Genomic DNA, 23,540 nt, shown 5'->3' on the forward strand with positions numbered 1-23,540 from the left:
CATTGGCGCAATTGGTTCGGTGGTAGTGTCCTTGGTTAGCGGTCGCTTCTGATACCCTTACGTCTGGTCGCTGGGAGTTCGTGGGCAGTTGGCGCAGTATCGGTCGAAGAATGTAACGTCTGTATCTCTATTCCTTGCATCAGTACTCGATTACCACCCAGTATGTACTGCGCCAATTGAACGCCCAACTATGACATCACGCAAGCGGAGACCAAATGTTCACTTTTGGACCGTCTCAGATTCGCTCGCTTCATATAAAGTCTTATGGTAAATGCCTTGTCGGAATCCTCCATGAAAAAAATTGGCTGCCGTGCCGCTGCGAGTCTTGTTTCTCGCTAGTACAGCCGCAGTATGCCGAAGTCGTCTTTCATCCCATGCACTGAACGCCGAATGCCCGATCGTTATCCGTCGCTTAGAAGACCATCTGGTGAGGCCTGTCGGAGCTACGGAGGCTGAAGCTGGCACCGAGGTAGTCGGCGAGGTGAGCCTCCTTCTTGATGGTGGCCAGGAGAGCCTTGTCGACGGCCTTCTGGTCCTCGACGCGGTCCTTGGAGGTCTCCTTCTTCTGTGGCTTTTGTCAGTATTGGCGCATTGCACTTCCATTGTGTGTACGTACCTCTGGCTTCTCGCCCTGCTTGAAGAAAGCATCCTCACCCGGCTTGTGGGCGGCCTTGTCCTTGGTGAAGTAGCCGTCCTGGCTGCACTTCTCCACAACCTTCTCGTCTACGCCGCTCAGGTCGACGCTGGTAGAGGTAGCGATGACATATCGGGCGTTTACGCGGCGAAGGGGAACACCGTTGACTTTGAAGGGACCGGTAACAAGGAGGACACCCTGGGAAAGGTGCTTGAGGACGACGACGCGCTTGCCGCGGAAGCGACCAGCAAGGAGGATGACGACGGTACCGGGCTGGAGAGACTGGCGGACCTTCGCAGGGCGGACAGACTTGCGGGCCTTGAGTCGCAGTTAGCGGAGCTCCAATTGATGTCTTGATTCTTGTCCTTGCACCCAAACACCCGCCGCATGCTGTCGCAGTGAATGCACTCAGCACCCCTGCAGTCCTTCTCTTCCGTGCAAACCATCGTCTATCGCGAACGTACCTTCTTGGGGACAGCAACGTCCTCAGCAGGGTAGTACTTGCTGGCCTTCTGCGAGTGGTGCGGTATCGACCTCTCCCCCTTGGAGAACTTCTGGGTGGTGGGCTTCGTGTCCTCTTGTTTGGCCGCCATTTCGTTTCGCTGTGGTCGTTAGTGCTGGTCGGTGGTGTTGGCGATGGAATCGATTTTCGTGAATTCGAGTGTGTGCCAAGCTGTCCAATCGATACGCGCGACCGGGCCGAGAGTTGTTCCGTTGGTTACGTAACCCGCGTGGAGCTTGCAGCTTGCGGCGATGCTCGCGGTACCGCCGCTGAACATCACTGCCCCAACACCGACACACACCGCAGCCATGTCTATCCAACCGCTCATCACCTTCAAGGCCGGCCAGTGTGAGCTGACTGTAAGCGTCGCGGAAACTGACAATCCTGATCGTACACTAACAATAGCCACAGCGCGGAGAAGGCAACCAGCAGACAGTCAAGCCAGTACCGACACCAGGCTATGTCTACCTGTACCAAGGAGAAGATGGTTTGTTTGCAACCTACTCAGCCGATTCCTCAACTTACATATCCAGAATTCGTGCACTTTTGCTGGCGACCACGCGACCGCTCGCTCGACCAGTCGGACCTCGACCTCATCATGATCCCCGGTGACGGCTCCTTCCAACCCTACACCGGCAAGGACTCCATCGATGACCCCGAGAACATCAAGTCGCCCACCGACGGCCGCATCTTCGTCCTCAAGTTCAGCTCGAGCTCACAACGCTATCTCTTCTGGTTGCAATCAAAATCGCAGCACCCGCGCGGCGCGAGCTGGTTTAGCGAGCGCGACCTCAAGATTGGACAGGTCATTGACTTGCTGCTGACGGGCGAGGAGATTGATGTACAGGCTGAACTTGCAGGTATCTCGAGCTCATCCAACAATGACGAGGATGAGACCATGGAAGACGTAGAGCCATCTAGCCGAAACCGCCACGGTAGCACCGGAGGCGCTGGTGCTGGTGCCACAGGCGGTGATATCCGAGATGAAGGCGAAGAGTCCCGAGAAGGGGGCGCCGATGGTGGTCGAGCGTAGGTTCCATCTATTTGTATCGCATTCGGCGTCGTGGCGCAGTCTACCTTTCCGGACAGAATTGAGCTGCTGTGCAAATTACCAACGGCTCTATACAAAACTATAAAGATATCCTGTCACAGTACGGCGTTTTGGGAGAAGCATAAGACCATCCAAACATGGCGATTGGCACTGGCTGCTCATGTACAACAATAGAAAATAAGCATCATGCTACGTCTTCCACTGGCCACGCCGCGGCGCTCGTTTCGCGTTTTTGCTTTTGCCTATCCTCTTGAACATTCTCGCTAACGCGTCGACAGAGCCGGATCAGGTGATGTCTCTGCCATTGTGCAAGACTTCATGAACTCGCTCAAAGGCGGCAACGCAGGCGGCAGCTCACAACAACAAAGAGGATCAGAACCCTTCGCGAGTCTTACCGAGTTCCTCTGGCCTACGCATACTCTCTCAACCGTTGAGAACGCTTCCGACGAGACCATCGACGCACTGTGTGCCCAACTACCGACAATCCCTTTCCTCCTAGAAGCCGAAGTCGAAGACATCGATCAAATTGACCCCAACTCCGAGACCGCGCAGATGGCCATACAGACATTGGGTCGGGACGAGAAAATTGAGGTTCTGAGCAGGATCCTACGGGCACCCCAGCTGAGGGGAGCTTTAGGCAGTTTGAACGAGGCCCTGAGGACCGGTGCTCTACCGACTGTCAGCCAGGCACTGAAAATTGATGTCGAAAACGGAGGCTATATGAGAGGTGGAGGCATGCCACTTGGTGGCGGGGATGCAGTCAAGGCTTTTCTGGAAGGTGTCAAGAAGACAGTAGAAAAGGAGAAGAAGGGCGGCGATGACATGGACACCAGCTAGACTGCCAAGCGGCTGTAGCGATTTGGACATGCTTTGGCATTGAATGACGACACACGAATGATGCACATATAGACGACAATGACCAATGGCACGAGCAATGCATTGCAAGGGTAGGATAATCGAATTATTCTCGCTCTGATCTGTACTTTTCAAATCCTCTTCTTAGAGGTTCGCTTCCCATCTAGGAGGATCTCCAGAGTGTACAGAGTCAGTCAACGGCTTTAGCCTTTCCACAGATTCATACCCATTATCGACTTCCATTCGTCTCACTTCCAACGGGGAAATGGTTATCAGCCAAAACTTTCCATAATTGCAGCCACCCCACTTAAGTGCTCAATATCCTCAACTTTGTCTGCTGGATGTTGTTCGCGATAATGCTTCATCCACGCATCGCGTTGATCCGCATACTGCGGTTGCGCATAGCACCCCTTGCAAGGTACTCTCAGTCCAGGGAGGTAGCGAGGAAAGTGGTAAGCGCAGAAGTTGGGGTCTACGTCACTGTTGAGATGTTAGCCATCGGACCGTGGGAAGAGAGGGATGAGACGCAGGGGTGACAGGGTACTGACCTATCGTCAACTTCTGGGTCGGCAGGTGTGAAGAAGGTAGATGGCGAAGATATGTTTGTAGCAAAGGGTGCATCGATTAAGGTGCCGGTGGTCGAGAAAGTGGGTGAAGGCTGACTCAGAGTTGGAGAAGTTGGAGACATTGACGCCGGGGAACTAGGATAGCTCTGCATATAACCCGATCCCGCACCCGCTGCCTCTGGTCCTGCACCCGGCGCCATGAAGCGGAATGCTGGAGCATTGCCTCCACCCTGCTGCTGTTGTGCTTGACTGCCCAGCACCGCCGCTCTCAGCGGAGGAGGATGAGCCTGTGATTCACGAGCACGCTGTGAAGGCAGATCTTGGACGTCGGTTCTCCGCGCTGGTGGACTAGTTGACGAGGGCGCCATAGCGGACACAACGGAACTTGAGCGCGACAGATCCGGTGCATTTCCACGGTTGCTGGGGACGCGGCGGCCTGTAGCGATAGCGTGGGGGCACGGCGTTGTGCAGGTTGTCTTGTGGTGCCCGCAAGCATAGACTTGGAGGAGTTTGTGACACATTCTGGGCGGCTGGCGAGGTTCTGTTCGAAGGATCGGGGACTCTTGGTGTATGAGTTGGTGGATGACTCAAGACCAAAGTTGGATGACGGGAGTAAGTGAATGTTAGAGCGGCAGCGTGGAGGTGAGTTGGCACAAAGTCAGAGGCGGTGATATGTCGCAAAGGGCTGGTAAAAGTGGCGGCTCAATCATTCCCAAGCGGTATATGAGCGTTGGTTTAGCTTATTCACGCACTAGCATTCGTTTGCCTACCTGCGCGTTTGTCAATATAGAAACAACATTGTACATTCAGGAAGATACGGCTTCGAAGGACAGGGCAGGGCAGGTCAGAACTTTGGGTTCTATGCTAGAAGCTATATCAACATTGCAAAATCATGAATGACCAGTGTAACGACAACCGCTTCTCCATGCCGCAAACACCGCGCCATCAAACTCCATGCCACCGAATGCTCGAATAAACAATACACTTCCTGAGGTGTCAATTCACTAGTAGCTCCGTCCGAACAAGATCCACTGCTTGGCGGGAGTCTGACAGTCGGGGTTGATGCACTTGGTCTTGCCAGGCTCAATACCCTCGGGCTGCTCGAAAGGAATGCACAAACTCTTCGCACCCATGGCAGGGGCCTGCTTGTCTTCCGCAACGCCATCGCCCAACGCACTCCGTGCGCTCTTCGCCTTTACCTCATCTTCGCACTTGTCGCCCTCACAGTGGGGAACCAGGACAACGTTCTTGCCGTTCAAGGTAGGGACAAAGTCATCCCAGTTGGTAAGCTGGATGCGGTGGTCCCGGTATGCCTTGTCAGCCTTGTTGAACATGTCTTCCTGGATCTGCTCGAGTAACTTGGGGACTTCTTGTGCGATGCTGTCGACATTGATGGTACCACGTGCGGCGTCCTTGTCATCAATGTCGCGACGAGATGTGGTGACAATACCCTTCTCAGCATCCTTAGGGCCGAATTCGATTCGTAGAGGAATACCCTTCAACTCCCAGTCATTGAACTTCCAGCCGGGAGAGTAGCCCTCACGGTAGTCGGTCTCGACGCGAACACCAGCCTCAGTAAGATCGTCATGGATCTTCTTGACCTTACTGTAGAGATCCTCCTTAGCCTCAGCAGACATCCTGGTTTCGTTAGCATTGCCATAGTTGAGTCATCAGTGATAAACTTACTTGGCGGTGACTCCCACAGGAATGACAACAACTTGGATCTCAGCCACTCTGGGAGGAATGACAAGACCTCGGTTGTCTCCGTGAGTCAGAATCATGACACCGATCGAACGTGTGGTCAGACCCCATGAGTTCTGCCAAACGTGGACGTGTTCCGACTTTCCAGCTTCCTTGGCGGTGGGGTCCTCGACTGTGATGTTGAACATCTTTGAGAAATGTTGACCGAGAGCATGGGATGTTGCAGCCTGAATACCGCGGCCAGTAGCGGGAATGAAACCTTCGACGGTGGTGGTGTAGTCGGCTCCGGGGAACTTCTCGTTGACAGTCTTCGTTCCCTTCACGACCGGAACGGCAAGCAGCCTCTGGTACACATCAGAGTACCAGTCCAGGATCTGGAGAACCTCATCGCTCGCTTCTTTCTGGGTAAGATGTGCGGTGTGGCCTTCTTGCCAGAGGAACTCGCGCGATCGGATGAAGGGCATGGGATCTGGACATAGATTAGACATTGCCGGAGAAAAGAATAGCTCAGTACTCACGTTTGAACTCCCACCGGACAACGTTGTTCCACTGGTTTAGCTTCAGGGGAAGATCGCGATGCGACTGGATCTTGCGCGCGAAGTAGGGGTACATGGCTGTTTCGGATGTAGGGCGCACAGCGACGGGCTTCTCCAGGTCAGATTTTCCGCCCTTGGTCACCCACGCGACCTCGGCGGCGAAACCCTCCACATGCTCCTTCTCTCGCTCCAAGTTATCCGCGCTGATGAAAATGGGGAAGTATGCGTTTCGGACTTTCAAAGTCTTGATCTGGCTGTCGAACCACGACTTGATGTTCTCCCAGATAGCGTACGAGGAGGGCTCGAGGATGTAGCATCCGGCTACGTCGTAGTAGGAGATCATCTGACCCTTTGTAATGACCTGTTGGTACCAGTCTCCCAGGTCGACCTCCTTTGCGACATCGATACCAATCAACGCTGAACCTTCGATCTGTGGCTTGGTTAGTATCGCGCATGGTGTCGGATGTTCGGTGTCGCCGCATAGACCTACCTTCTTCTTCTGTTGCTGGGGCTTCTTCGCGGCTTTCTGAGGGTTACCATCCTTTTTACTCTTCTTGGTCTCAGAGATGGAAAGATCCTTCATCTTGCCATCGGCAGCTGTGGCTTCAGCCATGTTGGGAAGGTGCTATACAAAGCTGTCAGCGTCTCGCAAAAGATATCTTCACGAGTACTAATGGATGAAAAGGTAGTGAAATCGCGGTCGTATAGATATTCTAGCCAAACCCATTTGTAAACAGGGTGAGTTGGTGGGGCAGGCGGGGTATCAAGACGCGACTTGGGACTACTTACGTGCAATTGAGTTATGGCAAGTTAAAGAGACGGTGGGGAACCCAAACAATATAAGGCGAGAGCACTCTAAAGTCACGTAAAGCTAAGACAGAGTCGGCTCGTTGCAGTCTCGTGTGAGTCGACAGCCAAATGTGTGGAGGGCCGAGTCATCGGCGCAGGGGTCCAGACTAGCGCGATTCACGGGCGGAGCTACCATTCGCCGTCGCCGACGCGGGCGGGCATTGCTGGAGATTTTCTGGACCGCGTAGAGGCAGCAACAACGAAGCAGAACAGCTATCACCCGACACAATGGCAGGAATCTTCGAGCAGTCACGTAGCGGAGGAACTCTGTGTAAGCCGCCGAAGCTAACAAGACCGCCGCAAAAAGCTAACACGTGCAGTCCTCGGCGGCCAGAAAATCAGCGGCCAGGACATTCGCGACCAAAACGTCCTTGCGACCCAAGCGATCTCGAATGTCGTCAAGTCGTCCTTTGGGCCCTCGGGTCTCGACAAGATGATGGTCGACGACATCGGTGACGTTACCGTGACCAACGACGGCGCTACCATCCTCAGTTTGCTGGATATCGAGCACCCCGCAGGCAAAATCCTCGTCGACCTGGCCCAACAACAAGACAAGGAAGTCGGCGATGGCACAACCTCCGTCGTCATAATAGCGGCCGAGCTGTTGCGGAGAGCGAACGAGCTCATGAAGAACAAGATCCACCCCACCACCATCATCACAGGCTACAGGCTGGCGCTGAGGGAGGCGGTCAAGTACATGAACGAGAACATCAGCACCAAGGTCGATGCGCTCGGTCGGGACTCGCTAGTCAACATCGCGAAGACGTCCATGTCCAGCAAGATTATCGGCTCCGACTCCGACTTCTTCGCCAACATGGTGGTAGATGGCATGACTGCTGTCAAGATGACAAACAACAAGGGCGAGGTCAAATACCCTGTAAAGGCTGTCAACATCCTCAAGGCACACGGTCAAAGCGCGACTCAGTCGATACTGGTCAAGGGCTACGCTCTCAACTGCACGGTCGCCTCGCAAGCCATGAAGACGCGCATCACCGACGCCAAGATTGCCTGCTTGGACATCAACCTGCAGAAGGAGCGCATGAAGTTGGGTGTTCACATCACCATCGACGACCCGGAGCAGCTAGAGAAGATTCGAGAGCGCGAGGCTGGCATTGTCACTGAGCGCATTGAAATGATCCTGAAGGCCGGCGCCAACGTCATCATGACTACAAAGGGCATCGACGACCTCTGCCTCAAGCACTTCGTCGAGAAGGGTGCCATGGCTGTGCGAAGGTGTAAGAAGGAGGATCTGCGAAGGATAGCGAAGGCGACCGGAGCAACCCTGGTCAGCACACTTTCTGATCTGAACGGTGACGAGAAGTTTGAGGCAGCAAACCTTGGCCATGCTGAGGAGGTTTCGCAAGAGCGCATTTCTGACGATGAGTGCATTCTGGTCAAGGGCACCAAGGCTTTCTCGTCCGCATCCATCATCCTGCGAGGTGCGAACGACTACGCCCTGGACGAGATGGAGCGATCAGTACACGATTCATTATCAGCCGTGAAGCGAACCCTCGAGAGCGGCCGCATTGTCCCTGGTGGAGGTGCCGTCGAGACTGCGTTGCACATCTACTTGGAAGAGTGGGCAACGTCAGTGGTGAGTCACTCCAATCCTTGCATGTCTACAACGTGACTAACGACAAGTCTAGGGCTCTCGGGAACAGTTGGCCATTGCTGCTTTTGCGCAGTCTCTGCTTGCTATTCCTAAGACACTTGCCATCAACGCGGCCAAGGATGCTACCGAGCTCGTCGCCAACCTCCGATCACGGCACGCTCTTTCACAGCGTACAGTGAACCCTTCAGACCCTTCGTCGCAAGACGCAAAGCAGCTGGCCAAGTCGAAGAACTACAAGAACTACGGTCTGGACCTGTCAAACGGTAAAGTGCACGATTGCCTAAAGGCCGGTGTACTGGAACCCAGCATGAGCAAAGTCAAGCAATTGAAGTCAGCAGTGGAGGCGTGTGTTGCCATTATGCGTATCGATACCCTGATCAAGCTGGATCCAGAGGAGCAAGGTGGAGGTGGTGACGATGGCCATGGACATTAGATGTCCTGGCGTGAAGAGATAGACCCGACTGAAAAGATAACGACAGCGTAATGAAGGCTCCAAGCCCACGTGCAAGATGCTCCTCTGTTATCCCCACTCTGTTCCAAGCCACCCTAAGGACCTTCAGCCGAAATCTGCTTGCTGCGGCACTGACTCATTAAAGGTTTGGGGGCCAAATGTGACCCATCGTGTAGAGCTTTCGGACCGACTAGCACCTGTTCTCCAAAGTTATGTAGGCAACCAAACCTTACGGGCCTCGATTCGCACCAAAACACTCCCAACGATACAATCGTGCACAAGCTCATTACTTGCAGCTGTCATTTGGGACATGAGAAGGCTTGAAATTATTGCGCCTCAAACCCTACCTCGGCAGTTCACGGCCACGATGGGGATCTGCATGCGACTCTGCCGTGTCGCACAACACATGGCTTACCGGTGAGACTATCTGGCGACCAAGACATCCGACGTGCCTGGTGTTCATATTAAAAAGGTAAAGCGCACGGTGGTGATGGCTGCAAGCGGCCTGTTTACAGCCTATGGCGGCGCTACACAAGCGAGGCGGATTGTTTCTTTCTTCTTCAGCTCGCTACCCCATGCTAGTTACACATCCGTTGTCCCTGCAGCGGTCACCATTGCGTCTAGCGTCAAGACGAACACCTTGTGAAAATACTGAACAACTGTGCTTGAAATGATGCAGTAACGGAAAGAATGAGCAGGAAAAGCGTAGGTGTGGTGCAAGTATTGCAGCAATCCTGCCTGTACGACAAGCACGTCCAACCGAACACTTCATAAAACCCAATTGCACAAAATCTCAGCTGATCAGCCTTCAATACGCTCTCCTCGTATGTGTGGCCGCAGCCGGCAAGCCCCAGCGGGTCGCTGCACGCCTTACGGCGCAGTATCTTTCTCATTGTACGTAGCTCAACATACCTAGGTATGAGTACTTAGCTTATAGGGCCCTGCTCTTTCCTTAAGGGTGCTTTCTGCTCCTCGTTCTGTAATTTCTCGGGTCTGAAACGTCATGGCATATACCAGGCTTTCTTCATTGCTGGTCGTTCTCTTTTCCGCAAAGTATGGGAGCACTGCTATGATACGGGCACCGACGCCTGCTGTCACGCCTGCCCCTGCTGCAACAGCTGTAGCACTGGCTGCTAGAGATGTTACTACCCTTGGATATATTTCCACAGGCATGTATGGCTCGAGTACATTGTGTAAGATTGATTACCTACATGGCTGCTCGACTGTTGCTAAGAAGTCTTAGATGACACCATCACTGCAAATAACGAGGGTCATGTCATCGCAACATCAGGTAGCCTTTACAAGATCTGTGCGCCAGAATCTCTTTGCGAGTTCTTTTCTTGTGAGAGCGATTACGTTGTGTACCCGACTACATCAGTCTTCTGGTACGTTCTGGCTCCTGGTCGCCTAGATATTGTATACTAACATGGCATCGCAGTGGAGGCTCAAACTTAACTTGCAGCTACTGGGAGCTGGCAACAGATATCAATGACCCTTCACCATTGACCAACTACTGGTGCGATGCTAAGACGGAAACGGGAGGAAGGATCTTAGTGACCACCCCAGACCAGGGTATGCAATCTCTCTAACCTTGATGAAGCATTGACTGACAACACACTTCCAAGATTCATCGACCTCCCCTAACACTGGCTCATCCTCGAATACCCCAATCTCTCTGTCATTCACTCCACTCTCACGTACCGCTTCCGGTCGTCCCTCAGATGCACCACTTGACCTTACACCTTCCTCCGGTAACGAAGATTCCAACGACTCCAACAACTCCAACGAATCCAACAATTCCAAGAAGTCAACTCCAGTAGGCGCAATCGCCGGTGGAGTAATCGGCGGCGTCGCTCTTCTAGCCGCTGTAGTTCTCGGAGTCTTCTTCCTTCTTCGCCGCAAGAAGAAGCAACAGAACAATACCACCGTCAACAACAACATGCAGCAGCCACCCACCGCACCTCAAGCTCCACCAGCCGGTGTCCAGTACTACCACGAGCAGAAGCCCGTCCCTCAGCAACACATGCAACAGATGCCGTCTCCACCTCCTCAACACCAACAGCACTACGGTCAGTACGATCCGAACGCACAGCAACCCGCGCAACATTTCTATGACCCCAATGCTCAGTCTGCGTATGCTGCGCAGCAGGGTGGCTATGCGATGCCGGAGAAAATACAAGGTGCTGTGAATCCTGTGCAGGCGAACCCGCACTATTCGGACGGGCCAGTGAGCCCTGTACCGCAGTACTCCCCAGCTATGTCGCCGCCAGTTCCAGCCACCATTAATGAGTTGCCGAATGGGAGGATGTGAGTACAGTAGTGTTGCATTCGGTCGCGGATGATATGGCCATCGTCCTGGAAAGCGGTTAATGTCTTTGTGCTGTCTTGCACAGTCTGATACTGCATGCCGCACAGTGGATGGAAAGATAGACGTGCATTTGAAGTGCAGTGCAGCTCTAGATACAACTCTAGTGTTGATGAATTATACCCCCCTGTTATATGACCCACCAAGATTTAAGACGTTCTACGAGATGTCCGTTATTTTGCAGGTTCTGCGTTCGTCAGAACCTTCATCAAGGCTTCCCGCAATATCCTTTATGATATCCCCAAGCTAACTTTTGATGGTCCTTGCCGCAATAGTACGCCTCGCCGCATCCAGCACACTTGGATTTGGCACCTGGTGCTCCACAGTGACCACACCATTTCTCCGTCGCTCTATTCATCCACCTCTTTTTCGTCCTCATCGCCACTTCCCAAAGCCAATCGTCTACGGGTGTACCACTGATCGCTAAGGTGCGGTCGCTCTTGCTAGGATCTGTACCCTTTGCCAACATGCTGAAACGCAGGGCAAATTCCTCTGGGGTGTCCAGAGCAAACAACTGCTTTCCCTTTGGTCCAGGGCCGCGTCCTATATCGCCGAACTGCATGGACGAGAGATCGAAGAAGGATTGAACCGTGTCGCTATCGAGCGGAGAGAAACCTACGACCGCATGCAGAAGTTGTGGCTGATGCCCACTAACAAACATTGCGCCCTGTGGGAGCACGCAGATAGCAGTGGTGAACTTTGGGTCACGGAAGGACTCTTCGACAATGACACGCCTACTGACTGTTGTCGTATAAGACATGCCTGGCTGCTTACCATTGGGCGCATGTCGCACTCTCAACTTTGTATCTTCGGAGAACAGTGCAAAGAAGATCTGAAGCAGACTGATTGCCTGGTAGCAGCCATCGTGGTTGCGTGCTTGATGGAACAACGTCTCTAGTTGCTCATTGGAGAGTGCGCTATCCTGGCGTTTGTTCGCGGGTAGGAATTCCGTAGGCAGGTCTGGGGCATCTGGATCACTGGTCTGCTGCTGATCCAATACGATCCAAGTAGACGCGTTGTTGTTCCAGCCTTGGTCAATTGGACTGCTGAGTGCGACCGTCTTCGGTTGTGTACCCGGGAAAGCGACTTCTCTCAACTTTGTGTGTCGGAGCCGAGGTTCCGTAGTGTTGCGTTCGTAATTGAGTAAGACTGCGATGTCATACAGATCCAGCACTTCCTCGGTGTCCATCATGGTTGCCGGACGAGGGTCTTGCACTATCCTGCTTGCGTGGAATTGAGGTGGCGGGGCGCATCATCCCGCTGGAAGCGCAACGCGCTAAGCAAGCATCTTCCTATTTTCGGCGTAGCGCGGAACGCGTGCTTGCGTGATGTCACTCGTCGTGCCTGGAAGTCGCGAACAGGAGACGGTATAGCAATTACCTTCACATCCGGAAGGCTGAGTATTAAGGCCAATGTGGAATATTTGGATTTTCCCCCAAGCGACCATGATTGAGTCGCAGTCACTACATGGAATGTCACGACACAGAAGCGCGGGCACGAAGCAACAGAGCTCTGGAGATTTGGAAGTGTTGAGATTCCTTGGGGAGACTTAATTCACTCTGGACCATTCCCGTACATGCTTTTCCTGTCTAGACCCAACTCAACGCGCATCGAAATCTAGGCAGTCCTTACCAACGACGATCAGGATAGCCGCCGCACCTGAAACAAACCGAACAGGTCTGCAGACTACACAGCAATGAATGCACACAAATTGAAGGATCTGGCATTAATGAAGACTTCAGGGCGTTTAGTTGTTTCCTTGTATAAGGTGAAATCACGAAAGAGCTGAAGAAAGGAAGAAGGGATTTTGAAGGTGATTATTGATTTTGGAAGCCATGAAGGTAAGAGATACTGTCATCGATTATGAGTCGTTCTCGAGACCTTCCTCACGAGCCCTCTGTAATGGTCATCAGTTTTTCAACCCATCTCAACTCGCTTCATCAACTTTTAGTCTCGCCCGCAAATTTTCTGGCTATGAATCGCCTTTTCTCGCAACCTGTAGCCTGAAGTATGGTTAGCATCTCCCAGGTAAGCTGTGATCAGACTCGTTCAATTACAGTAGCACAGGGCAGAAGTCAGTGCGGCTGCCTACTCAACGCAGAGCTTCTTCTGCACCACGTGTTCATCGCTTTCGACTCTAAGCGATCTCTTCCTGGGCTTCTCAGAGAGTATATTGTCCAGTGACTTATGAGGGTATTCCTCGGGCAGCATCTCTTCAGAGCGGTCGTCATCGGGGATTTTGACCATGTTTGCATGCGCATCTGAAGCCTCTGCAGTATCGTTGCTGGAGGCGGCGCCATCCTCGACTTCAGAGAGCACATGATTCAGTACTTCGACCAGCAATTTGAAGCCATTTCCGAAGCCGAAGTCGCAGAACACATCCATCTGGCCGCAGTAAACAAAGACAAAGGCGATCACTGCCTTGAGCTTATCCGAGTAAATGTACGTCCCGTTCATATTCTTGAAGAATCCATCGCCGTTGAAGCTTCGATCGTCGTTTTCGACGTCATAGTGCAAGACAGGCTTTGCCTCGGGCTTGCCGCCACACTGAACATGAAGCTCGTACGTTGTTGGGCTGCGCTTTCCTTTAGTGCAGGTGCCAATACGAAGCATTGGCTTTCGAAGATCTCGGAAGATGAAAGTTTCAGGCGAGGGAAGTCTGGCCATGACACCGGGACATTGCTCTTGAAGCATGTCGAGCAACTGCTCTTTGGTGTAACGTGGGCAGCTGGGCATTTTGTCCTCGTAGCTGCGATTGCTGTCAGTATCTTGTCGAACAGAGGGATGAACAGACTCAGCTTACTGGTGTGGTTGACTGTACGTTTCAGCAGGCGGGAGTGCTGTTGATGAAAGAAGGAAGGAGATATAGTACTGAGAGAGAATATATGAGGCAGCTTTATATGAAGCCCAGTCACAAAACCTCATTATCGAGGCACCGGAGTTACCTAGCGTCAATATCACCTTGAGGTGAGAGGGTAACTGTGTGTCACCCCTTGGAGTAATACGGGTGACTTACCGACTCTTCACCGCCACATACACCCAAGATAGGGAAGTGAGGCATATGTAAGGTCTCTGCGAGAACTCAGGGCTGTTTTGTGGGAACGACTAAGCATTACGAGTGATGTGTAGGCATCCGACCGTCCATTTACGTGTTTCACAACAGGAGTATATGTCCTTGTATTCACATACAACCACCGTTGGCGATGTGTTGGACGTATAGAACCTTGCGACCTACATCACGGTCCATGCTTCGTCTCCCTGATTGAGAAGAACATCATGAGCAGAAACGGAATTGTTATGCCCATGAAATGGCAATGGAACGAACAATCAAATGGTATATCTGTTAAAGCTAAAGTACATGATATCCCACACAACAAGCAAGCTAAAGTCGCGCCATATTCCCTCTCTTCCGCATGCTCTTCGCCTTCCCTTCAACAGCACCCAACTCATCCCCATCCAACTCCTTTCTATCGAACACAGCATCCTCCCAAAGCTTCTCACCAACCAGATCCGCTAGTGCCAAAACTCTCGTCTGAACTGTCGCTCCATCGCGCCGATTCTTGCCTTCTCTCCGCGAAGCACTAATGCGCTCAGCGAAGCGCCATAATGGACCATCGGCGATGATGCCACCGTTCGACCCTCTTTGCGGAGTCCACTCCTCTGCTAGTCTGATAGTGGCGGGCGTCTTGTCTTTGGACTTTGTAACGAGAATCATGCCTTCTTCCTGGAAGCGTGTGTACGCATTCTTCAGTGTTTCCTTGTTTACAGCCTCGAAGTAAGAAAGGTCGCCCTGGTGGTAGAGAGTCTTGCCGAGAACTTGTGCGCGGTCTTGGACTTTCTTGAGGTCGAGCCAAGAGGATGGAGATGGCGATGTAGCATTGGGGGATGACAGGGGAGGTGTGAGCATCATCAGACTGATAGCACCGAGCCATGCAGCTTCGATGAACGGCCAGATGAGGAAACAGTAGAAGTCATAGTTTTCGCGTCCTTGGGTCCGTTCAGCAGGTGATAATTCGACGAAATCCACGGTTTCTTCGCCGAGCTCGGTTTTTGACCGTGACATCGTGATGACACCGTCTTTTTCTAGTCCTTCGAGTGTCTTGGCGAGATTGGTATCGAGACCTTCGGTGGGGAAGATAAATTCTCCCCGGAAGAGCTGCGAGAGGAAGTGCACCTGTGCGCGCAGGTCACCGTAAGACATGCGTTGATACTCTGGGCCACCGCCCTGCTTTACATGCGTGTATAGCGCTGCGCTGACCAGGCTTTGTAGGATGAAGAGATGAATGGTCATGTTTCTGTAGAAGGAGAGTTGGAACCTATCCACGGCGTAAAATGTGTCTTCTGGTAATCCGGGGACTAGGCCAACAAGTCCAGGTCCCAGAACTTCTAAAGCGCGGTCGACAACGACACTAGTGGGGAGGTTCCCAAAATGTGCTACACGGCCACCTTGAGCCCTGACACGGTCGCTAAGCCATTCGACTCGGCGGATGAGTTCTGATTTGCCTACACCACGACCTCTCAATGTCAGTAAGACGGTACCAACGAGAGCGGTGGGCATCACGACGGAGACGTCGTTGATCTCTGACAAAACTTTGTAGCCCAGTGTGCGGAGGAGACGGAGTCGGTCGTCTTTGGTATCGAGTTGCTGCGGAAGTTTAGAGAAGCGTTCGCGTTGCTGATTAATGAAGGATTTGAGTGACCATGGCTCGTGGAATCGGACGTCTACGCGGCCGAGTTTAAGGGAGAGGACACTGGAAGCGGACAGGAAGTCCATGAGGTTTTCTTTGGGTTTGGGTTGACCGAGGAGTTCGCTAATGTATGAGCTGGGGTGTGTTAGTTTTCCTTATGGGAACAAGCTGATCGAAAGACTTACTCAACCTCGATGACCTTATCGTACTGCGTCGATACCGGGCAAATGATCGCGTCCTCTACCCTACCGCTCGCGATACTGTCGAGCATGTAACTCAGTATGCCGAACTTGGGCGGCAGAAGCTTGCCTGTACGACTTCTCCCTCCTTCTACGAAGCACTCCAGATTGTATCCACATTGCAGCAGGGTATCGATGTAGGATTGTACAAGTGTAATGTACAGCTGATCGTCCCCGAAGCTCCTTCGTATCCACATAGCGCCGGCGTGTTGAAGGAAGGACCCGACGACTGGGAAGTTGAGGTTGTCACCAGCCACGACTGTGGGCAAGGCAAGCCCGAGTCGGTAGCAGATGATTTGTAGCGAGACGTAGTCTACGTGCGAGCGGTGACACGGAAGGAAGATAATGGAGTGCTTGTCTTTTGCTGCCTTCTCGGCGACAGCGCGCAGGCGTAGCACTTCCTCGCTCGAGACGTGGACGCCCTGGTGGTATGCTCTTGTCAAGAGTTGTGTAGCGAAATAGTATGCACCTCTTATGAAGCCTTTGCTTTCCATCTTGCAGATCATGGAATCCGTCCAGCCCTCGCTGACCTGCATAAGCGATTCCTCAATCTGCACCCTCCTCTTTGCCTTTTTATCTTTCTCGCCGACACCAACCCCATGCATCGCATCCTCGCCCAACAGCCCTTCTTTCGCCTCAACCTCTACCCTTTTGTCCGCCAACTCTCGCACTTTGGCGACGAGCATTGGGTTGCTCAACACCCTCGCCTTCATATCCTCGCTAAAGCCTGGGTAGAACTCTGGCTGCCCAATGTGATCGTCAAAAGACCTCCATCCTGTCCCTGAGAAGTGTAGCGAGACTTCGCGAATGAAATCGAGCGGCGAGGATCGGAAGCGCGCGAAGCTGTGTATAAGGCCGCGGTCGGGCGATTCGTTGTAGCCGGCTGCGTGCAGGTAGACATTGTCGTCGGCTGTGATGCTGAGATCGGGAGCTTGTTCGGGGCTGGAGGGGCGCGCGGTGGAGGACTTCCGGTCCTCGTCTGAGGAGGCCATGCTGATTGGAATGCGGATGTGGGATATGCAAGGAGCGTCTCCTTAGGGAAAGGGTGCGGCGGAAAGCGCGTATCGCATGGGAAGGACGCGTTTAGGAATCGATCTCGGGAGATGGAGTTTTTCGGGTGTTTTAGTTTCGTGTCAGTCCACGTTGGCACTGTTGCTACGACATGGTGAAGCAGGCATGGAGCGTCGCGACGATGGACGGTGACATCGCAAGCCCACTTCCCCGGTCGCTATGCCTCGGCTTCTTGTGGGGAAGCCACGCCGGCGCAGCATCACCTCCGATTCGCTATACATCAGCACCACCGACTCTTGTAATTGCTTGGTAGATTGCTATTAACGTGCCACTTGATACTACAATACATCTATCTGTATAAATGCGTCATCATGGGACCGTCGGCGTACTCCAAACCCCACAAGAAGCCGGACAGACCTCAAAACACTTCCCACAAACTGACTTTCCCGTCTTTAGCTCCTGCCGCGACCCAGTGTTTAAGCTTCGACTGCTCCTCACGGTCTCTTTGCCGCTTATTGGTAGCCCCATCTCCGCGACCTATCTCATCTTGTGTAAGAATCTCACCGAATGCAGTGGAGTAGACTCCTTCCTTGTGCCACTTTAGCACGGCAACTTCCTTGAGCGTCTTGGTGCTGTATATGCGGATCCGTGAGTCCCAACCACCGGTAATCAGAAGCCTGCCATCCGAGCGGACACGGAGCGACTGTTGACCTGCGTGTTTGGTGTCTGTTGTTTTGTACGGGGCTTGTAAGCTGACCACTTTCTGGACAGGCGGAGCAGGCTTGAACTTCGGTAGCGGTGCGGCCGACGAAAGCAGTGAAGATAGACCGCTGGGTGTCGCTTTCTTGGAGCTCGCCTGATCAACAGTTTGCTTTGTGAATAGATCTGAAGACGGTACGGGTGGGTCGTTGTCTTCTTTACCCGGAATGGATGGCAACTCCGGTATCTGATGCTTGGCTACTATAGCATCTGCCGAGGATGTGAAATAGAAGTCGCCCTCTGGCGAAGCGTCCAATGACAGAATCGGCTGAGAATGGGGTTGACTGAGGTATACAAGCTGGGCAGTCTCTACGCTCGTGTCGGGGTGTTCTTCAGTCAGCTTGAAGGCTGCAGTGACCCCGCCTTCATACCCTGCGAGCAGGAGAAGTCTCTGCGTGGCTCTATTACGAACAAATCTCACGGCCATGACCATGCCTGTTTCGACGGTTCGTATCTGTGGGATCCTGACCTTGAGTAGCTCACCAGGGAAGCTATACACGTCGATCACCTTGTCGTCTGTTGACGGGACTGCCACAAAGATGGAGTCATCCTCTGCGACAGAGGCTGGAGGATGCTGATAGCCCATGGAGAAAGAGCAGAAGTTGAGAGTGTTGACGGGAAGCGAATGAAGAAGCCACGGTTTGGGCGTGTGTTCTCGGTTCCCATCTTCAGGTAATGTTGATGAAAGCTTCTCTGTCTCGTCTTCGAGTGCAAGTCGCCAGACTCTTATTCTGTTGTCCCGTCCATGTCTGTATCCGCGATCTGAGGTTAGTAGAGCTCGTCAGGCAGACGTGGGCTAGTCTTAGGGTGATTGGTGGTTTGCTACAGTGACACGCACGTTATGATATTTGCATCGCCCCATTGGGCGAAGGCTAGGATGGGGCCATCGTGAGCTGGCCAGACAGCAGTTGGTCGCTTCGTCTGAACATTCCAGAGGACGACCCAGCCATCTGCGTCGCCCGTCAACAAACGACTGTTCTGGCGAACAAACAAAGTTGCGTGGATGTGCGAGGCATGGCCGCGGAGAATGGCAGTGGGCTGTGCTGGTGGGAGCGTGGCGGTTTGGCGCTCCAGGGCCATGGGCAAGCTGAGGTGTTAGTTTCGGGCAGGCCGGCACGAGAGACGATCGTCGAGAAGCGATGGTGGGGCCAGTGATGAGCGGTTGATTGTCGGGTATACAACGCGAACGACAGGTACATGCGCGCTTGAAACGGCTGCCTGCTGGGCGTTCCTTCTCAGACGATGCTCGGTACTAGCGAGCTGAGGGTCATTCGATTGCTGCAGCAGAAGTACGAAACAGCCATGTTGACTGGTATGGAAGAAGGAGTATTCGTTTCCTCTCAGCTTAGGAGTACATGTGGAGGCGTCGGCAGGTGTTCCAGGGTGGCAGGTGCTATGACAGTGCAAAGATTGCCGAGACGGACAGGGATCTATTCTGGTCTTGAGCTTGTTCGCAGAACTCTACAAGATTAGACGAGTGAAGGTGCAGCCAGTCAGCATGCCATGGAGCGTCGAAGCTGCTCGGGCGCAATGCACCTGCACAAGCCGGTTGGGCATCATCTAGATACCTGCAAAACGTGTCTGTCTCTCCAGCAGCGCTGGGGTAGTGCCAAGCTGCTGCCTGCGCCACGATGGGTAGCTCTTCGCACGAACTGCCACGAGAAAGCTAGTGCGCTGGGCAATAGGGCTCGCTACAGCAATGATGCACAGCAATCGAGGGTCCGCGGGACGGGAAGAAGAGTTTCCATGCTACGTCGCCGAATGTCACGACGCATCCAAGCCGGGGCGCGCATCATTATCGGGAGGGCGCGCGCATCATGGCGTCGCACCCCGGACTGGCGCACACCAAGGCCCAGACGTCTCCCCGAAGGCGCATGCTGTCCAGCTCTGCCGTCTTTTATCGCGGGATCGTCGTGATACTCGTCCACACGTCCAGACGCTGACGACCGAAAACCCGGACAGCGTCTTGTTTCAGAGTGCAGCTGTCAACGTTACAGGCGCCTCGGTCCCCAGCCCTCGCGTGCACCTGCCCTTGCGACGCTCCCTGCCAGGACGTCCACCATCTCCTATCGTTCGTCATCGCCTGCATGTACGCCAGCCCGCTCAGGTATAATCCAATATTCCGCCTTTCCTCACGACTCGCTGCTGCTACTTGTTTGCTTCTGTCCCGCCAAAAGCACCCTCGACTCCCATGACTTTCCTCGCCCACCCCTCCACCTAGACCAGCGCGTTCCTGCATATCATCCGCGACCGAACGCCTGCACACGCCCTCTCGACGGCCAATTCACCAAGACCTCCTATCCCTGCGCCCTCTCGACACTTTTTGCATTCGCACCACGACGACGGATCTACGCCTTTGTGTTTCTTTCCACTATTGTTCAATCACTGCCATTGCAGCCGCACTACTGCGAATCTTGCGAATCTTACGTTGCTGCGTCGCGTCCCGTCGCAACCGAGCTGTCAGATTACGGCGGTCCTCGACCAACCCCACATCTTCAACCGTGACTACTCGACGATTGACCACCAAATCGAAGTGGAGGGATCGACAGACTTGGCCCACTGCGCGCCCTGTTACGGGGTCGTGATCGTCCTGCCACGGCGAGCGACGGCGCAACGCCTGTCCCCGAGCGAGCGTCAGCATGGCCAACACCGCGACACCACCCTCCAACAATGACTCGCCCACGAGCAAGCCATTGCCCTCGAGAAAGAGAGCCAGCGATGCCACGCCAGACGACAAGCCTAAGAGGACTCGTACCGGCTGCCTGACATGCAGAGAGCGCCATCTCAAGTGCGATGAGACCAAACCGACCTGCAACAACTGCCTCAAGTCCCAGCGCGAGTGCAATTGGGGCAAGAAGCTCAACTTCCTCGACACCACCTGCGAGCGGAATGCATACCTGATCCCCCAAGGCATCGACTATCAGATCGCTTTCATGGACGAGTCGCGGACCATTGCTTCGGAATATGTGGGCGGGCGAGAAATGTATCCAGTAGAGGACATGGACGCACATGTTCATATGGGCAGCAACGGCTTTGGCATGGGACCGCCAGCTTCGTCGCGCCAGCACATTCCTCCCATCCAGGGCATCGCACAGGAGTCGTACCAGCAAGCGCAACTCACCTACAACTTCGACCAACAGCGGACCCAGCACCAACACGGGCGTTCAAGTAAGTCAACAGTCCATTCCAGCTGACCGTGCTGACTCTATAGTATCGAGTTTCTCAAACGGCCCAACACCGTCCCCGTACACGATGGAGCATTCGGCCAGTCCCGGACCCCTCCCCACGCGCGACTACCTGAAGAGCCAAGAGGAGGTATTATACATGCAGGTTTTCGTCGAGGAAATCGGCATTTGGATGGACAGCATGGACGCACACAAGCACTTCTCGCGTCTGCTACCCTTCCATGCGCTCAACGAGCCTATGCTGTTACACGCCTTCCTCGCATGTGGTGCACGACATCTTGCCCTTGTTAATCCCAAGTACAGCGAGGAGAAAGCACTCCACTATTACGATGTAGCCACACGCGACCTTCTGCACTCTCTGCAGGACCCCGACCGCGATACCATTCTATGCGCTACCACTGCGGTAATACTCAACGTATACGAAATCATGGGAGAACGTGCGCTACAACGGATGAACCACATCGCGGGAGCTCGTGCTCTGATCAAAGAGTGCCGCTGGAACGCTAGGTCAACAGGCATCGGAGCCGCCTGTTTCTGGCTGAACGTCGGCATGGAGATATTGAGTTGTCTGCACTTCAACTGGCAGGTCGCTTGGGACCCCGACGAGTGGGGCATCGAGATGGACTTTACACCAGAGACTGAGTCAGGCAAGGAAGAAGTCTGGACCCATCGTATTCTCTATGTCGTTGCAAGGATATGCAACTTCCGTGCATCGATACCGCGCAACCAGGAAGTCGCCAGGCAGACCTTGCAGGAACGGCACAACGAGTGGCTTCGGCTGAAAGACATGACTGACAGGTGGAACGAGAACATACCACGCACCATGCACCCAATGGCATATTTGTACCCTGGACAGACAATATCCGGTTCAGCGTTCCCCGAAGTCTGGCTAATCAAGAGAGCATCGATAATAGCGCGGCTCTTCTACCATACATCCCTTGTCTTGCTCGCGCAGATCAACCCGCTACAGGGCCCTAGCGAACCCGACATGTGGGCCATGCTCGAGCAAAACTCCAAGTTCATCTGCGGTATCAGTGCACACGTCAAAGACCGCGGGGTTGCCAGCGTAGCGCTACGCTCCCTCGCCATCGCAGCTGAACCGCTCACAGACCGACGCGAGCAAGAAGAGGTCCTCCAGATATTCGATAAGATCAGGCAAGAGACGGGTTGGCGTGTAGGCTTCGTCAATACAGAGCTGAAGCAGAAGTGGGGCTGGGATACGCCGCAAACCCAGGACCAGAAGCCACAGCAACAACCTCCGCCTCCGCCACCCCCACAGCAGCAGCAGCAGCAGATGAATGGCCACATGCAGGAAGGCAGTGTTGTGTACCAGCAACAGCCTCAGGTCGTCGTTCAGCAGCAGATGCCGCAAGTCTCGGTTGCACCTGCCCCAGTACAGCGGCGGCCGACGGGCTTTGGTAACCCTCTGCTTGTAGCAGACTTCAGCATGCCACAACATCCTTACCAGACGCACTACGTGCCTGCAAACATTGTTCAGCAGCAGCAACCGCAGACATTACTTCAGCCGCCACTTACCGCAATGAACGGGTACGGCGGACAGCATTTCTTCTAAGCATCCTCAGCACTGCCTTCTTCCTTCCAGGATTGTATTACTCGGCACCTTGTTCTACCACGTTTCTATACACAAAAGGCAGGCGTTTGGAATTCCGTATCTCTACACGGTATGGGATACTTCTCTAACGATGTCATGAGTAGCATATATGCGATCACTAATAGCAAGACCACAAGGGTGGTATTTGGAGGCCAAATGGTATAAACGGGACTTTTGTAAATATATACCCTCTGTTTGAGCAAAACTTGGTGCAAACTCGCCGTCAGTATCTGGCCTTGTTTGCGTGTACAATCTATCAGCCATTGAATACTCAATTTCTCTATCCCGTTAGTAGATGGCGAGGAGACAGCTTGAACCCCAGGTTCACTCCCTTTCGCAACTGCCATATGCATGCACATCTCACTCGCATATCGCTCGGATCATAATCACTAGTACGAAACCCAATCTTCGCTTCGGCAAAGTTTCGTTTGGTGTGATGAAGTAGCTTCATCTGCTAGTCATTGCTAGGCCGCCCGTACCACCTGTCACTCAGCCCTAACACTAGCTGTCTACGCCACACCTGCTAGTAAGATCAATCTCGTCTGTTCTCTCTACATTCGGTAAAAGGGCACTCATGTATCAGCACAGCGTTCTATCTAGTCGATGCGAGCAGATGTGGGTGGGCTGCGGCCATACAGTCAATCGTACACATTGCATTACCCCTTTTTGAGGATACTGCATTACACCCAGTTTGGTGCAGGAGGATCGCAGTATGCTGCAGCCGACATTGCATCTCAAGCCGCCGGATGATCTCCCTGAATTCCTGGAATCCTTCGTGCGCGAATCCCGTCATCTATCGCGCGAGCAAAGACCATGAGTAGTTCGTCGATCAGGTTCGCGACGACCGACACCACATCTCCACATACCAAACACGAAGATGATTTTAGCAACGTTGCGACTCGCCTTACCCACCGCGCCATCTTG

At 53.5% G+C, this 23,540-nt stretch overlaps 10 protein-coding genes across 10 annotated transcripts; 4 read left to right on the top strand and 6 right to left on the bottom strand.

The window, feature by feature from the left end:
• Positions 1-412: 412 nt before the first annotated feature.
• J4E86_000841 (uncharacterized protein) lies at positions 413-1,227 on the bottom strand (the record flags this gene model as incomplete). The annotated part of the gene is made up of 3 exons (XM_051441414.1): positions 413-565; positions 617-952; positions 1,099-1,227. The coding sequence occupies 3 exons, from the start codon at positions 1,225-1,227 to the stop codon at positions 413-415; spliced, it is 618 nt and encodes a 205-aa protein (XP_051307585.1).
• Positions 1,228-1,444: 217 nt separating this feature from the next.
• Positions 1,445-3,024, top strand: J4E86_000842 (uncharacterized protein; the record flags this gene model as incomplete). The annotated part of the gene is made up of 4 exons (XM_051441415.1): positions 1,445-1,495; positions 1,548-1,623; positions 1,670-2,165; positions 2,466-3,024. 4 exons carry the CDS (start codon positions 1,445-1,447, stop codon positions 3,022-3,024), a joined length of 1,182 nt encoding a protein of 393 aa, XP_051307586.1.
• A 1,588-nt stretch (positions 3,025-4,612) lies between these two features.
• J4E86_000843 (uncharacterized protein) lies at positions 4,613-6,458 on the bottom strand (the record flags this gene model as incomplete). The annotated part of the gene is made up of 4 exons (XM_051441416.1): positions 4,613-5,246; positions 5,295-5,778; positions 5,828-6,275; positions 6,336-6,458. 4 exons carry the CDS (start codon positions 6,456-6,458, stop codon positions 4,613-4,615), a joined length of 1,689 nt encoding a protein of 562 aa, XP_051307587.1.
• Positions 6,459-6,922: 464 nt separating this feature from the next.
• CCT1 (T-complex protein 1 subunit alpha) lies at positions 6,923-8,739 on the top strand (the record flags this gene model as incomplete). The annotated part of the gene is made up of 3 exons (XM_051441417.1): positions 6,923-6,965; positions 7,015-8,288; positions 8,341-8,739. 3 exons carry the CDS (start codon positions 6,923-6,925, stop codon positions 8,737-8,739), a joined length of 1,716 nt encoding a protein of 571 aa, XP_051307588.1.
• A 1,189-nt stretch (positions 8,740-9,928) lies between these two features.
• On the top strand, positions 9,929-11,068 carry J4E86_000845 (uncharacterized protein; the record flags this gene model as incomplete). The annotated part of the gene is made up of 2 exons (XM_051441418.1): positions 9,929-9,941; positions 10,479-11,068. The coding sequence occupies 2 exons, from the start codon at positions 9,929-9,931 to the stop codon at positions 11,066-11,068; spliced, it is 603 nt and encodes a 200-aa protein (XP_051307589.1).
• Positions 11,069-11,281: 213 nt separating this feature from the next.
• J4E86_000846 (uncharacterized protein) lies at positions 11,282-12,314 on the bottom strand (the record flags this gene model as incomplete). The annotated part of the gene is made up of 2 exons (XM_051441419.1): positions 11,282-11,309; positions 11,485-12,314. 2 exons carry the CDS (start codon positions 12,312-12,314, stop codon positions 11,282-11,284), a joined length of 858 nt encoding a protein of 285 aa, XP_051307590.1.
• Positions 12,315-13,210: 896 nt separating this feature from the next.
• Positions 13,211-13,858, bottom strand: J4E86_000847 (uncharacterized protein; the record flags this gene model as incomplete). The annotated part of the gene is made up of 1 exon (XM_051441420.1): positions 13,211-13,858. One exon carries the CDS (start codon positions 13,856-13,858, stop codon positions 13,211-13,213), a length of 648 nt encoding a protein of 215 aa, XP_051307591.1.
• Positions 13,859-14,504: 646 nt separating this feature from the next.
• Positions 14,505-17,041, bottom strand: J4E86_000848 (uncharacterized protein; the record flags this gene model as incomplete). Its single annotated transcript, XM_051441421.1, has 2 exons — positions 14,505-15,945; positions 15,996-17,041. 2 exons carry the CDS (start codon positions 17,039-17,041, stop codon positions 14,505-14,507), a joined length of 2,487 nt encoding a protein of 828 aa, XP_051307592.1.
• A 437-nt stretch (positions 17,042-17,478) lies between these two features.
• J4E86_000849 (uncharacterized protein) lies at positions 17,479-18,899 on the bottom strand (the record flags this gene model as incomplete). The annotated part of the gene is made up of 2 exons (XM_051441422.1): positions 17,479-18,550; positions 18,658-18,899. 2 exons carry the CDS (start codon positions 18,897-18,899, stop codon positions 17,479-17,481), a joined length of 1,314 nt encoding a protein of 437 aa, XP_051307593.1.
• Positions 18,900-20,458: 1,559 nt separating this feature from the next.
• On the top strand, positions 20,459-22,577 carry J4E86_000850 (uncharacterized protein; the record flags this gene model as incomplete). Its single annotated transcript, XM_051441423.1, has 2 exons — positions 20,459-20,987; positions 21,031-22,577. The coding sequence occupies 2 exons, from the start codon at positions 20,459-20,461 to the stop codon at positions 22,575-22,577; spliced, it is 2,076 nt and encodes a 691-aa protein (XP_051307594.1).
• Between the last annotated feature and the right edge of the window lie 963 nt (positions 22,578-23,540).

Source organism: Alternaria arbusti (assembly GCF_024043155.1).
Source record: "Alternaria arbusti strain BMP 1465 chromosome Unknown scaffold_1, whole genome shotgun sequence".
NCBI classification, from domain to species: domain Eukaryota; kingdom Fungi; phylum Ascomycota; class Dothideomycetes; order Pleosporales; family Pleosporaceae; genus Alternaria; species Alternaria arbusti.